Source organism: Chironomus tepperi, unplaced genomic scaffold (genome assembly GCF_022539635.2).
Source record: "Chironomus tepperi strain 1889 unplaced genomic scaffold, CSIRO-AGI_Ctep_v1 contig_445, whole genome shotgun sequence".
NCBI classification, from domain to species: domain Eukaryota; kingdom Metazoa; phylum Arthropoda; class Insecta; order Diptera; family Chironomidae; genus Chironomus; species Chironomus tepperi.
Window position 1 is genome coordinate 6,970,876 of NW_027226567.1, and position 16,172 is coordinate 6,987,047.

At 28.8% G+C, this 16,172-nt stretch overlaps 1 protein-coding gene across 3 annotated transcripts in view; it reads left to right on the forward strand.

Moving 5' to 3' along the window:
* dlg1 (discs large 1) overlaps positions 1-16,172 on the forward strand; it is a 95,854-nt gene that overhangs the window by 65,743 nt on the left and 13,939 nt on the right. The window contains exons 1-15 of one of the 3 annotated variants that reach the window (XM_070650037.1): positions 2,223-2,580; positions 3,029-3,397; positions 9,988-10,008; positions 10,084-10,147; positions 10,400-10,611; positions 10,673-10,748; positions 10,815-11,250; positions 11,791-11,834; positions 11,927-11,944; positions 12,019-12,050; positions 12,295-12,692; positions 13,095-13,248; positions 13,322-13,427; positions 13,763-13,822; positions 14,593-14,637. In XM_070650037.1, the coding sequence (XP_070506138.1) occupies positions 3,311-3,397; positions 9,988-10,008; positions 10,084-10,147; positions 10,400-10,611; positions 10,673-10,748; positions 10,815-11,250; positions 11,791-11,834; positions 11,927-11,944; positions 12,019-12,050; positions 12,295-12,692; positions 13,095-13,248; positions 13,322-13,427; positions 13,763-13,822; positions 14,593-14,637 (1,753 nt within the window). In that variant the 5' untranslated portion in view covers positions 2,223-2,580; positions 3,029-3,310. Of the gene's footprint in view, positions 1-2,222; positions 2,581-3,028; positions 3,398-9,987; positions 10,009-10,083; positions 10,148-10,399; positions 10,612-10,672; positions 10,749-10,814; positions 11,251-11,790; positions 11,835-11,926; positions 11,945-12,018; positions 12,054-12,294; positions 12,693-13,094; positions 13,249-13,321; positions 13,428-13,762; positions 13,823-14,592; positions 14,638-16,172 lie in introns of those variants that run through there. The other 2 variants (XM_070650035.1, XM_070650036.1) reach the window with 2 other exon arrangements.

Consider the following 16,172-nt stretch of genomic DNA (forward strand, 5'->3'; position numbering starts at 1 on the left):
ATCTTTAAAACGGACTTTTATGAATTAAAGTGAGAGAAAATTAATTAAAATATGCATGTTATGAGCATAATAAGTACTAATATATGTGCATGTAAGCATAACTCAAGTGTATAAATAGATTAAAATTGGTATTTGTGCATAAGTATACGTCGCGTCAAAAGTATACGCATTCAGTATTTGTACAATTTTATTGCAAGAAAAAATCATTTAATTTAGTTCCGTGCTTTTAATTTAATTTAAATATGTTTTTAAGAGTTTTTAATTAGTGAAAAGTGCCTTAAAATATCATTAAATGTCTTTTTAAACGATTGTCATAATTAATTCTTCATAAGGTGCCGTATTTCAATGAAAATATCTTAGTTAAAATTTGATTACGTTCACAGCTAATGCAATCGCTCAGTGATGTCACAAACTGTTTGTTTATTTTCTATACGCCCAATATTTCTCTATGCAAAGGAATTTCTCGACTCTTTTTTTTATGCACACATATCGTATCGTCTCGACTAAATGTTGTGACTTAGTGCTGGAATTGAAGAAAAAAAGTATTTAAAAAAGATACAGTGAAGATCCAGAAGTGATGAAATAATAAGAAAATAAATATTTAATTTAATCAAAACAAAAATGAAGTGGAATAGAATTTAATTTATTTAATTGAGCAATCAAATTATGATATATAGACACAGTATGTGTTGTGTCAAGTGTACAAATAAACTTTTTTTATCTGTTTTTATAGTGATTTTCCAAATTCGGATTGTGATGGAATTTTAAATATTTTTTCATGTACACACATCAACTAGTCTTACTTACTCTTTCATGTTACTTACCTTATGTTCGTTACACCAAAAAAAATGAGCAAGTAATGGACAGTGAATGTGCAAAAAAACAAAAAAATTTAATGAGTGACAAAATTCACATAAGATATTTTAAATTCCTACTTAAATAAGCACAGCACCAGGTACCTTAAAAAGAGAGAAAAAAAGTACTGTTTAATTTCCGCTCGAACGTAATTGTGCTAATGAATGATGAACAAAAAATTAGCATTCCTATGTAATAAGTTATTTAAATAATACAGCAGTAAAGTGAGGGACATATTTAATGAAATCGGAAAATATTTGTCCATTACACAGTTTAAAGTCACTGTTGTTATCAGCAAAAAATAAAAGAGTTATTCCATACCTCAGTTTTATGATTATGTCGAGCGATAGATATGCGTGTGCTATGCTCTTATCAGCAACAAGTGCCTCAAATATGTGCGAGTACAGTAAATGCCATTTTTAAAGACTTATATTTTATCACTCATAAGAGCATTGATTCTACAGGTGGTTGGATATTCTCTTCCGTTTATGCGGTTATCGTCAAGGCTGACGTTTTTTTTTTTGTGTACATACCGGATTGTCGATAATGAATCACTTCCGCTGTGATGAGATGAAAATCTCATTTTCGGAAATAGAATGGATACCTTTTTGGGTGATCTGAGTGACTCATTGTCTGTAGATCAATGTTATTAAAGATGTATCCTCAATTTTCAAAAATAACGTTCAAAAAATATTTAAAATGTAACGGAGAAAATGTTTTCAAATTTTTGAACCGGTTCAATTCAAATTAAAACCGTTAAAATTGAGAGAAAAAAAGAAGAATTTGTCATTTTAATAGGAAATGAGTCACTGTCTAAGCAATGAGGCACTTGAAAAATGTTTCCAGTCTGTCAATTTACTGAATCACTAAGCACATCAATCGATAAACCTCGAAAAAAATGCACTTTAATCAGTCATCTGTGATAATTTTAATACTAAAATTGAAATTTTCACTGCAAAAAATTGATATTCATGAAGATTATAAAAATAGACAAATTTTCCCATGATGTGAGCAGTGAGAAAATGAGCGGCCACAGTAGAAGAATGTTTTTAATGAAAATTTCATCACCCGCTATAAATATGTGACCAAAAAGTTTGTGTTCACCAGATATTCTCTCAATTTTTCTACATTAAATAATTTTAATATGATGTGAAAATATACACAAACATTTTCCTTACCATATTACGCGCCATCCTATTGAAAAATATTCGATCATGAATCTCATTTTCTTGTGTATATTTTCATTTTTTCGCGAGGTTGATTTTTCTCCTTCATCATGAAAAATTCTTCTTTTTGGGGAAAATGAAAATTTTGTGTTTTGCGATTGTGAGCAGTCATGAAACACAGAAGCTTTTTTTCTTCTATATTTTATTTTAGTATTGTGTCGGCATTTCGTGAGTCGTCATTGATTTCTCTTTCCTATCCATCCAGCAATTTGGCGTGTGCTGTCTATCGGAATTGAATATATTTCTTTTATTTTTGGTGGAAAACTCTTTAAATTGTGAATCGATTTAATGAAAAATAATGAAATGCATTTTGTTATCGTGACGTGAAGTGAACTGTAAAGAAGATTAGAAGAAGAGAAAGAAAATAAAAGAAAGAAATTGTCGTGTGAAATGAAGAAATGAAAAAAAAAGACCAACGTTGTGCGATCATTGAGCTCTGTGTACATATATCAAATTTTTCTTTAGACTCCACTATTGTGTTGGTGGATTTGGACTTGATGTGATTTTTTTTGGGAATTTTTAACGGATGAAAGATTTTTGAATTTTTAACGGACAGTAATTTTTTGAATTTTTTGGTGAATTTTTATAGGCAAAATTTTTTTGGTAAATTTTAAACGGACCAAAATATTTTGAATTTTTAGTGAATTCACCACACTAACACAATCAAACAAATTTTTAAAATTCTTCAGAATTCTCAATAAATTGATGATTAATCATGGAATTACTGACCTAGATATGTAGCAAAATATGCATTTAAGCTGCATATTTCATCAAATTTACATTAAATTCACATTTTAAGGGATCTTTTCATGATTCTTAAATTTCACTATTTATTGTGTTTCTGAACAAAAAAATTCAAAATTTTAAAATCCGTTAAAAATTTTTCTTGAAAAAATCTCTCAAGTCCAACAACCATTAACGTATTGTATTGTATTTTATTTATAAAGGCACAATACCATAGTTTATATACAACAAGAGAAAAAAAGTACATAACATAATCTATAGATAGAGAAGTGTGAAAATTCAGTTTTGCTTTTTTTTCCTCCTGCATAATAATAAAAATCTGAACTTGACACTCGATCACAATAAATACAAAAAAAGAGAGAAAATAAAAAGCAGGAAAAAGTATTAATTCTGAATTTGTGAAAATAAAAAAATAGTTTTCATTGATAATAAATATTTAATAATATTAACAAAGAACAAATAAAAATAATAAAGAAAAAAAAGTCATGACGACGAGAAAGAAGAATAAAGGCCAACAAAAGGAAGGCGGTGGATTTATCAAAAAGGTTTCATCATTATTTAATTTAGATACGGTAATATTACTATGAGACTTATGTTTTTATTATTATTTTTTCTTATTATTATTATATTTTCATTACGGTTGCTGTGTTTGTTTTATCTCATTTACTTTTATGCTTAATAATGCATCTTATGACTCGTTTTGTCGAGTCATATGGCTTCAATGACTAGCCGGACACGTGAGATTTAGAGATTTTTTTGTGAATTATGAAGTTAATCTGAGCGTTGACTGTGAAAATCTATTTAATTTGCACTTTTTTTGCAATGTTCCTGGTCTATTATTAGGAAAATTAGAAAATATTCAAATTCAAAATATAACGTATTTTTCAAATTCAAAATTTTAACGTATTTTTGACATTCAAAAATCATAGTTCAAAACCCCTTAATATTCAAATTTATTTTGACCGTTGATAAATTAATTCTTAATTTAACCATCATCATGCACAACTTATCCAACCCTTATCACACTGGATGTTCTAACATTAATGATAATTAACCGAAATTATGATTAATCATGAGAGAATAAGCGCCTTAGTCTGAAAATAAATTACATCAGAGACTTTTTTCACTGCGTTAACTACTTTAGTTTATGTATTTGTTTATCTTCTTCAACCCGTTGCTACCTATTTTCATTGTTATACTCTGACATTGAATCCATGGGAGAAAAAATGATAATGAAAAAAGCGTAAAAAAAAGTAAAAAAAATCGGAAATTTGATTTCCTTTTAAAATGCAACATTAGGGAAATAGGTTGACAATCTCATCCCGCTCGATCGTCTATCCACTTTGCGTGCTTGCTACTGTTTAATGGACTTTATTTTTACTATATTTCACGCCCATTTGACGCACCCTCGCGATGTTTATTTCACTTTCTTTAAAAAAAAATCAATATTTTTTCATTTATTTTCGGACTTGTGAATTGCCTCACAATACCTATATGCATATTCATCTCTATTTAAAAACATATATTTCATAAGTCTTTTTCTGTTTCTCAATAAATTTATGATGTATCGGAAATATAACATAGTTCAGCATATATATTATAATACTATTATCAAGTTAATGTCAATGAATTCAATTATCAATTGACTTAGATTAGTTTATTAATATTAATTATAACTATAAAGTGGGGTATTTTTTCACATCTGCATTGTTCTATGATCTTGATCTAAATATTTGCTATTGCTCAATAAATTTATTTTTCATTTTAAATTGAAAATGTTTATTTTATTTTTGGGTGCTCTGTGAATGAAGTGGTCAAAACTGTTGTGCTTAATTTATAGCTTTGTCAAGTAGCTTTGAGATTGTTCGGGTATCGGGGGAATATTTTAAGCGGATTCTGTATTTTAAAGTGGTCAATATTGAATTTTGAAGGAATTTTCATTTCAAAACCATACAAATTTCGTAAATCGCTTTAAACTGTTGTACGGTTTTTAAGAAATTTGTATTGCTTTAACAATTTTCCTATAAAAATTCAAATAGTTCGTTGAAAATTCGTTTGAAAACCATATTCACCAATTCACCAAATTTGAGACTGTTGTATGGTTTTGAAACCATTTGCACAGTTTTTTGCTATAAAAAATTCAAATTCAAAAAGTTCGTTAAAAAATAATTCAAATATTTTCAACTTTTCAAATTAAATTTTTCAATTGCAACTTAATGTCTTGCCACTAAGCTAACCATTAAATAAAGCAACATGATCCACATTTCCACTTCAATATTAATTAATTAATCCATTCGAATGCTTTTAATTCTCAATTGACCACATTCTCACATAGAGAGCATCTAAACCCTATTTAACTCTACATCCAATTATACATGGGAAAAAAACAAAAGAGATAAAGAAGGGAAAATGAATTTAAAATAATTATTTTTTGTGACATACACGATAAGTTGCACATCGGACATATATCTTAATGAAACAGAAAGAACAGCCAATGATTAATCTGACAAGTCTCTAAATAGACAATTTTACATAATTAATTAAAAGATTTAATGAATTTTAATTAAAAGATTGAACATTTTGCAGTACAGGTTGGGGAATCAGTTTAAAAATCAACTTTACATGAATAATTTTTGTTATTTTGTGAATCAACATTACAACGTCGTTCATGAGTCATTGGGTCTATAAAAAACGTCGGTTAACATATATGAGACTTTACGCGACAATTAAATGAATCGTGAGAGCTTACAATAAGTCTCAATGGAATGAAAAATGTACAGAGCAATTGACAGTGGCTGAACGACGAGCGGAAAAAGAAATTCTAAAAATAATACATGAAAATCGCATCAATGAAAAGCAGTTTCCATAAACACAACAGAGCAAGACACAGAGAGTCAGTTAAAGGTAGCAAAACATGCTTCCATTCATCATTTTCTATTTCTGTACATTACCAATATTGATGATTAGCGTTTAAAATTCAGTCTCGCAAGACAATTTATTTGTAGCTGAAATTTTCTGCATAAAATCAGATTTTTCGTGCCGATTTTTGAGCATTTTCAATTAAATCGTTTCAGTTTGGTGAGTCACATGCTGTGTGATTTGAAATGAGTCATCAAGTTAGAATGATGTTTTTTTTATCGGTAAATTTGCGTTTTTACTCGTTCGGTGCTGTACAAATAATCAAAACTAATTATTTGCAATAATCATTAAATTAAAATTAATGTCACGAGCCACAATATTATTTTTTTTTATTCTTTTCTTCAAATTATTCAGCATATCCAAAATTTATGGTCAAGTTTGCATGCCCATTTTTGTCGCAGCATCACGCACATACAATATAAATATTGACTTTTACTATTTATGGTTTTAATTATCACACATATACGTAACTTTTGTTAGACACTATGTGAATTACTAACAATGTACAGTCCTTGTTTAAATTTCGAGAAGATGTCGGGGAGGTGATGACGGGAAATTTTAGGAAATTCGTTGAAAATTAAAGCAAGTTTTGATTAAATTCAAATCCAAAATGACCGTTAATTTTTTCAATGGATTGTGTCTTGGATACATCCTATGACGAGAATTTAGAGAAAATTATAGGGAATTTGTTAATTTTTATGGCAACTTTTGGCTAAATTGAAATTCAAAATGACCGTTAGATTCTTCAAAAGACTGTGTCTTGGATAAATTTGAAATTTTTCAATTTCTAAATTGCCGTTAAAATAAGTCTCTTCATTTTCGACGGTTTCTGACTCAAATTCGCAATAATTTCAAACATAAACAGAAGATCCAACTTGTAATTCACCATATTATTATCTTAAAACATCATATATCTCCAAATAAAGCTCTAACAAGAGGAGTACAACTTTACACAAGCAACTATGAATTTTCTAATACCTTTTATTGACTTAATGATAATGAGGAATGTACAGAGTTCATAAAAATAAAATTATCGCCATATCATTTAGCCAAAATAGTCAGCTAATTCATATTTAATGTCTCTTTCACTTAATAGCTCATCTCATTAAATTATTCTTACCGAAATATCAGCATTAGTCTCACTTGGATGTAATTTTTAGAGCTTAAAACTAGTCGTAAACGAAAATGAAAATTTATCAAGGTAGCTAGGCTAGAAAAATTTATGGAATTTTGTAGATTTATGTCAATTGCGGAAAGAAGAAAATAATGCGAAAATGAACGAAAAAGACTTCATAGGTAGCGATTAAAAGCAACTTATGAATGAACAAGTGACTGAATATCTCAGTCATATCATTTATTTACGGCTAAAAGAAGCGTTACAGACTTAAATTTATAAACATTAATTTCACTTGAAGCATGAGTAAAAATACATACAATAAAGTTCCTCTGTTTTTTGTTTTTATTTTTCTTCTTCTCGTCACTATCAACATAAAGAAGAACTTCTATAACAACATATTGGCATTCATGCTAAATGGTAATACAGTTAAATGAAATTTTGAGCTGTTTTTATTGTGACTTTTGCGTGATTGTGACACTTTTTACGACTGGGTGGGTTTTATGGAGTTGATTAGGGCTTTTTATTGGGTTTTGGCATTGAAAATGTTGAGAATATTGATGGAATTTGTACATTAGAGCATGATTTAGAATAATACATAATTTAACGGTTAGAAAAGATTCAAATTTACCTAAAAATATCCACCTCAAGTTTTTGAAAAAAATGGTGAAATATCATTTAAAATTTTTTTGACCGTTATTTTTCAAAATCAATGGAACGGTTATTTTTAAAAGTAATTTAATTATATTCCTAAATCAATGTTGTCCAAACTGTGTGTCGTGACGCAAAAAAGCTTCGACACACTGCCCTAAATAAAAATAATTTGCAATAATTTAAATGACCATTTCCAGTAAGTTCCTGCAAAAATTTGCAAAAAACCTTCAAAATCAAACAAAATATCAACCGACAAGTGCGACTAAATTGCAAACAACAATCATGACCATGAACGTTTATGACTTTTTATCAATACTAGAGTAAATTAATACACACAGCATAACAATCAACCGCAAATTTCCCAATTGAACTCAAAATATATGCGCTTATCGTCGACAAATCACACTGCAACCGCTTAAAAAACTTCAACTACACTCTGTGTGTGTCTCATCCAACAACAATAACAAATAACAATTTGCTCAACTAGAATGATAATGATTCTATTGTTCTGTGTACGAAAAAAATTGCCACAAAAACACGACATGGATGTAAAATAAAAACTATTCTAAATGTGTGGTGGATATTACTTAACATGAATATTGAGGAGGAACAAGACATAAATGAAGTTCTTTGGATATGAAAAAAAGCTTCAATGAGGGTCAAAATAGCGGTATATAGAGCAATAAATCAAGTCAAAACGGAAGAACTAGGTTGAAAATTGCCATATCTAAATGACTACTTTAGTGCCGCAAAGGTTAAGACTCTTGACTCGTGTAGAAACCGACAATTTTTAGTGACTTAGCGATCGTGAGTTCAAGTCCCTCCCCCAACCAAGTATTTTTATTCATAAGTGATGTAACAATGCACAATTCTTCTATGCGATGATGTTTCGTTAATGGGTAATTTACGTCTGATGAACTTTTCTTCGCCGGAAAGTGTTGCTGACGATAATTTCATTATTTACTGAGCGTAGAAATAACTTTTTTTACATGCTTTGTTCCATTTCACTTTTGTTCCAAATTTTATTTGTCTTGTTCCTTGATTCTACTACTTCGCGTGCTTGACTTGATAGAAAAACTTAATGAATATATTTTCTTACAAGCACATACTGCTGTAATGTGATATGTGGCTTCATTTTAACATAGATTGATGTTATTCTCACTGTTATATTGCCATCATGATGATAACATTATAATTATGTAACTGCTAGACATTTAATATTCATGCGTTAAAAATAATAAATTACATCTTTCTGCACGCTTTTTATGGGGATTTCGTGGAATAAAGTTTTAGGAGGAGATAGAAACTGCTTTTAATTGTCAGCAGATTGTTTTCATTTTTGAATGGCAATTTATCGGCTGTTAATGTATTTAATTAGCAAAAATTCAAAGATGAATCGTCAAATTTCACATTTTTTTGACTCTGTTTTAATCATTCTGTCATGATTTTGCAACGTCTTTCAAAAAAGGGGATTTGAACTATGATTTATATTTGAAGTTTTGAAAAACGTTGAAATTTTGGAAAAGTCTTACAATTTTGAGCTTTTGAAAATCACTGAAATTTTGAAAAGTTGCTGTATTTTGAATTTTTAAAGGTCGTTATAAATTTTAAATTTTTAGATTGAAATTTCAAAACTTTGAAAACTGCTTAAATTTTAAAACTTTTGAAAGATTGCTAAAATTTTGAATTTTTAGAAACCGTTGAAATTTTGAAAAATTTCTTTAATTTTAAAATTTCAAAAACCGTTGGAATTTATAAAAAATAAATTTTTGAAAATCAAACAAATTTTAAATTTGTGAGAACCGTTAAAATTTCAAATTGCAAAAAATCGTTAAAATTTCAAATTCTTTGAACAAATTAATTTGTATTATGCGCTAAACAATGTCCAGTTCTCACGATGCTTCTAATACCTCAACAAACTTAGCAGCAAGTAATTTATCCATGAAATAGATACATTGATAAAAATGCTAAGCATAAATGGAATTTTAAACGTCTCACGACAGAAAAACTTCATAATTTATGAACATATATGAAATATTTTTGCAGCATATAAGACGGCTATTGTGGATTCGCTCTCTTTTCCTTGTTTTTTTATTTTTATCATTATTAATGAAATGTTGTTATAATTTCTGTATTAGATATGCTTCATTATAAAATGTACAGCAATTTTTTATTTCTTTTACCCCATAGCTGATAACAATAATTAATCTTTACTCTTCAGCACTTTCATATTATCTTATCATAATATTATTTTGTTGATATTACCTATTCCCTCATAATTTTGTTATGAAAATTCACAAATAATATTACAATACAGTATAAATAAAATGCATTGAACCGTAAATTAATAATGAATTTTAAAATAATTTTCTGCTATTCTTTCTTTCTTGTTTTTTTTTTTCAATCAATTCCATTTATAATTCGGTTATTCACCATGTCAATGCGACAATATGGATTGTAAATTAATGAACGTAGGCATCAGCAACGGATGCAAAAGTAAGTTGAATGTTTTATACATTTATGTAAATTTTCTCTTTATATTGATCCATTATTTTTTTTTCATATCAACAGGTCAATGGAGATGATCAATGGATGCATGAGGAAATTGCATTATCTCGAGGCTCCAGCGGTTTAGGTTTGTAATAATTTTATTACCTTGCATTGTTGCTACACTGGAATTTATGGACATAAATTTAAATTTTCGCGGGTATTATGCTTTTAACGGCTTTTAAAAATTTAAATTTTTAAAGGGTGTGAAAGTATGAAATTTTTGAATTTACCGTTAAATTTTCTCATGATATTAATTAAGCACAGCACATAAATTCCATTGAACGATATCATAAAATATGAAAAAATAATAATTATATATCTAACGCAAAATATGTAGGTTTCAGCATAGCCGGTGGGACTGATAATCCACATATTGGAACAGACACATCAATATATATCACAAAAATAATTCCCGGTGGTGCAGCATATGCCGATGGAAGAGTTCATGTGAATGATATTATTGTATCAGTTAATGATGTTTCTGTTGTTGATGTTACACATGCGATGGCCGTTGAGGCACTCAAAAGTGCTGGAGAGAGAGTTAAATTAGTAAGTTTGTGGCTTTGCATGCTCTCTAAGCAATCAGGATTAAAAATTTAATTATTTTTAGAATGTAAAAAGAAAACGTCCAGCATCAGTTCCACAAGTTTTGGATTTAGAACTTGTGAAAGGCGACAAAGGCTTAGGTAAATTAATGCAGCAATTTCTATTGGCAGTTCCATTAATTTATTAATAATTCTTTCCCATAATAGGCTTCAGTATAGCCGGTGGCATAGGAAATCAACATATTCCAGGCGACAATGGAATTTATGTTACAAAAATTATGGAAGGTGGTGCAGCTCACGTTGATGGGCGACTTAGTATCGGCGATAAATTGCTCAATGTAAAAACAAAAACAATGAATAAAAATTTAGAAAATGTTTCACATGAGGATGCAGTCTCAACATTAAAAGCTATTACCGATCGTGTCGTATTGACTATATCGAAAGCTCAACACATAGTTCACAGTTCATCATATCTTAATCAAACCAATTCACAGTCAATGAATGCAATGAATAATATTGGAAATGATCTTGGTGATGGCAGGACACATTCACCGTTACCAATTTTAGAAAATTCAACGCGTCACGCATCATCACAGAATGTACTGGCAACGCCGCGTGCCGTTAGTCATGAAGATATAACAAGGTAAAATCATTTTTTTCTATGCCGGTTGTCCATGGCAACAGCCGGTAAACTCACATTTTGATCGTTAATTTTTCAAAAGAAATTCAAATTTTTTTTGGTCGTTATTTTTCAAATATTTTTTGACCGTTAAATTTTAAAATAGATTTTTGTTCGGTTGTTAGATTTTTCAAGAGTGCTCACACCTGTAGCTTAATTTCGCATAGTCAAATGATTATGAACAAAAATTAATGCGACAAAAAAAAAGTTGTCATTCAACAACATTTGACCAACGTCTTCTCTCCTCTCTGTTTGTACAGTTTACGAATGTATGTTAATTTTTATCCAGCAGATCTTTTTTTTTGTTTTTCAAGACCATTCTCTCCACACACGAAACTATACATTTTTTTGCTCTCATTTTCATTCCACACATAACATTCGATCAATCTTGTAGTCTTTTAATCTCTAATGAAATAGAGTTTTGACAGTCGTCATGAAATTAATTTACTTAATTCACGGTAATTTCCTTGAAAAAGCTAAAAATCAATCTCCTACTATTTCCAGAGAGCCAAGAACTATTATTATACATAAAGGATCGACAGCAACAGGTAATTTATTCAATATTTATTCTTAAAATACCTTTTAACTCTAACTAATTCTGGATCTATAAACTTTTCCATCATCTTCTTGCTTGATTTAGGCCAACAAAAAGGCTTAGGTATGTAATCTGCTGGAAAAGTGAAAGAATAAGAACTGAAACTAATGTAAAACTTTTACTTTTTTCATCTACAGGTTTTAATATTGTCGGTGGCGAGGATGGCCAGGTAGTTGTAGAAATTACTGATTTGAAATTGCATGATTTTGACCATAAAACCAATTTTTTGCTTGCATTTTCTCCTCCTCTTCTTTATATCCTATCTAACTATCTACCAACTATCTTCTACCTATCTAATTTCCAACATTTGTGTACACACTTTGATGATGGATTTTAATCACGTCCATCGTGTCGTCTCTCTATCTTTCTTTCTCTTCTATCAAACAACGAAAATTGCGATGCATAATTTCTAGGGAATCTACGTATCATTCATACTTGCTGGTGGACCGGCTGATGTTGGCGGTGAATTAAAGCGCGGTGATCAATTGTTAACTGTTAATGGTATTAATTTGAGGACAGCAACACATGAAGAGGCAGCAGCAGCACTTAAAAGTAGTGGTGATACAGTCACACTTGTGGCACAATATCGACCCGAAGATTATAATCGATTTGAGGCACGAATTCATGAGTTGAAGCAACAGGCAGCTGCAGCAGTTCAAGGAACTGGAACACTCTTGAGAACATCTCAAAAACGTTCACTTTATGTACGAGCATTATTTGATTATGATCCAAATAGAGATGATGGATTACCCACTCGTGGCTTACCATTTAAACATGGCGATATATTACATGTCACAAATGCATCTGACGAGTAAGTCTTTTGTTGTTTATTTGTCGATGTCAATGGCATATTTTTGCGGATTTATAATCATTTTCGGAACTGGATTTATGACGAAATTTGGTTTTTTTCACTTGTAAAATGTCAAGGAAGTAAATTTTTTTGAGTGGACCTGTCGTTGACGTCAATTAATACGTAATATTGACTCAGGGGCTGGATCTTAATGTAATGTGATGTAAATTTAAATTTAAAAAAGCCGTTAAAAATTTCAAATTTAAAAAAGTCGTTAAAAATTTCAAATTTAAAAAAACCGTTAAAAATTTTAAATTTAAAAATGTCGTTAAAAATTCAAAATTCTATTTATCTGCAAAGACATGCCAAAGAATGCTATAAACAGTTAATTACCCAACAAATAATGACTTATGAATATTTTAGTGAGTGGTGGCAAGCCAGACGAGTAATTGGTGATGGTGAAGAGGACAGTATCGGTGTTGTGCCATCAAAGCGACGTTGGGAGCGAAAACAAAGGGCGAGAGATCGAAGTGTTAAATTTCAAGGATATCAAGCACCTGTCAATGCTTCTGAAAAAGTAATTATATCAAACTTGACATCAACTTAATTAGATTAATTAACTGTAATTCAATTACTTTACTTTCGGATAGACATCAACATTGGATCGTAAGAAGAAAAACTTTTCATTTAGTCGAAGATTTCCGTTTATGAAGAGTCGTGAAGATGGCAAGAATGAAGATGGTTCTGATCAAGAACGTAAGTACAGTCTGGCATAACAACTTATTTGTTGACATTTATTTTATTTAATTTAATTTATTTCAATTATTTTTCATTTTCGTTATTTGCAAAAAAAAAAAAAAATTTCATTTTTTTCTTTTATTTTCATGTTGTCAAAAAAATTACATTACCACACACGCTCATAATTCATAAATATTATTGTGTAAACTACTGTTTTTTTGATGTCTCTCGTCTCTATACCTCTATATATGATGTTTATCACTCAAAATTTTATAAACCATTATGATTTTTTATTTTTCATTTATAAAAAAAAAATGATAAAAAAAATAATGAAAATTTAAAAAATTAATCAGATAATGGAAATGGCATTGACCATAATATTCATTCAAATGGTCATCACGACACTGAACAGCGTAAGTTTTCCCCCCATTGACCCTCCCAAATATGTTTTTTTGTTTTTCTGTTTGTTTTGGGGGACTGTTCATCAATGGCGTCTGTTGAAAATGTAAATTAGAGTCTTTCCTTGTAATTGTCCTTAGTAGTCCAAAACAGGAACCTATGATAGGCAAAACCGTACAATTTCTTGATAATTTGTAGGGTTTTGTAAGAAAAACCATACAAATTATCAAGAAATTGTACGGTTTTGTCCGTCAGAGTTGCAAAGCAGATGCCTGTGACAGGTAAAAACCGTACAAATTCTTGATAATTTGTGAGGTTTTGTAAGAAAAACCATATAAATTATCAAGAATTTGTACTGTTTTTGCCTGTCCCAGACACCTCTTTTGCAAATCTGGTGTCTGTTTTGCCACTCTGCTGTCCTTAAACAGTAATTGCTATCTATAGCTACATATGTAGTTGTTGGACGTCATTGGTGAATTGACCCCGTTTTTGTACTCATTAATAACATTCTCATTATGATTTATGTTTTATTTCATAACATAGTTTTGTAAATAATTTTTCGTCATCCTAGTTACAGTATTGTTTATGCTTCTTATAAACATATATTTAAAAGAAAAAGTAAACTAATTAATTAATTAATTGAGAAATCCCTAGTCAATTAAATTTTGAGTTTTAATATCATTTTATTGGATTTAACTATTAGTTTAGTATTGACTATATTTTTTTTCTTCAGAACTAATAAATTAATAGTTTTAATTGTAACTTTCTTCTTCCATTCCTTCAGCTTTTATGCTATGCTACACACAAGACGATGCCAATAATGCTGAAGGTATGTAATAGCCTTATTGCTTATGTTTTTTGTTTAAATAACTCCTTAATTAACTTATTTGATTAACAAATTATTTTTTTTATTTTATAAATTTATTTTTCTTAATTAAATTTTAAATCCTAAATTATTTTTGAAAAATGGTACAAAAAAATATCTAAAACTAATAATGAACAAACTAAAGAACTTTTTCGGGTTAATTTACTTTATTTTATGTTGAAAAATTTCTGTTTTTTATTAGTTTATTTACAAAGATATTTGAATATTCTATTAGTTGAGTGTTCTAGTTGTACAATTGTTGAATATAGAAAATCTAGTGCTAAGTTTTATATTGTTTAATCACTATAAATATAAGCAAAAGAATTTCTAAAGATTTTGTTAAAAAAGTAATTTTTCATAATAAAAACTCTACTTAATATACTTTTAATTGTAAGGATTTGAACCTGAATCTCAATCTCAAATTTCTTCAAATTCCACATTTAATTCACAACTTGATTCAAAAAGTTGACAAAAATGTCATTTAAATTAATCAAGTCTTAATAATCCAAACAGATCAATTTAAACTCAATTATAGACAGGAAGTACATTTAAATTCAAGACATATCCGAGTCGATTGAATTTAAAACAAATAATTTGTTTAAAATCGATATTTAAATATATCAGTTGACAGAATCAATGCCTATAGCTGCATTTGTTTATTTCGAGCAATTTGACACAGTTTTTTTTTTATTTCCGATACTTTCTACAATCGAAAGCAAGAAGCTGCATGTGTCTTTAAATTTGAAAAGCTTCTGGATTAACAGAATCCATTATAAACAGCATGAGTGCGGTTTTGGGTAAAAGAAATATGACAATAGCTTAGATTGACAGTCAATTTGTGGAACTATCAATCATCTTCGAATTGAGTCTTTAGAAATGCTTACTAGATTTGAATAATATTGTAACACTAGCGTACTCAATCATTAGAATATTTTATAATCTTTGTGATTAATGGATATGTAATAACTATATATAACATATAAAAAAATATTCTTTTTCTTTTCTTTAAACATGATAAGTGATTCTTTATCTATATCCTATCTATATATCTATAAATATTTCTGTTAAATGTTTACACACTCTAAGAATAATTTAATATTCTTAAAAAATATATATTTTTTTATTTATTTTGTGTTCATTCTTCTGATTATCAATCTTGAGTTATTTTTCCTCATTATTTCTATCAACACTGAAATATTTATTCATTTCTATATACCAATTTACCTATATAATCAAAATTAAGTGTTGGCTTTTGTTGTAAAGCGCGAGAATTTTACTATGATGATGAATATATGAAGTCTTACTTTATAATTATAATTAAAATTAATTTTATTTTTATGTTGAAACAAAAATAATAGAATAGACGGCGATAATTTGCCTTTAAACTCTTTTTCCTTTATATATATTTTTAACTAAATGTTTAATCGCTGGCTAATCAAATTTTTTTTTACTTTCCATTCTTCTTTTTATCAGTTTTTTAATTGAAGAATAATTAGTAA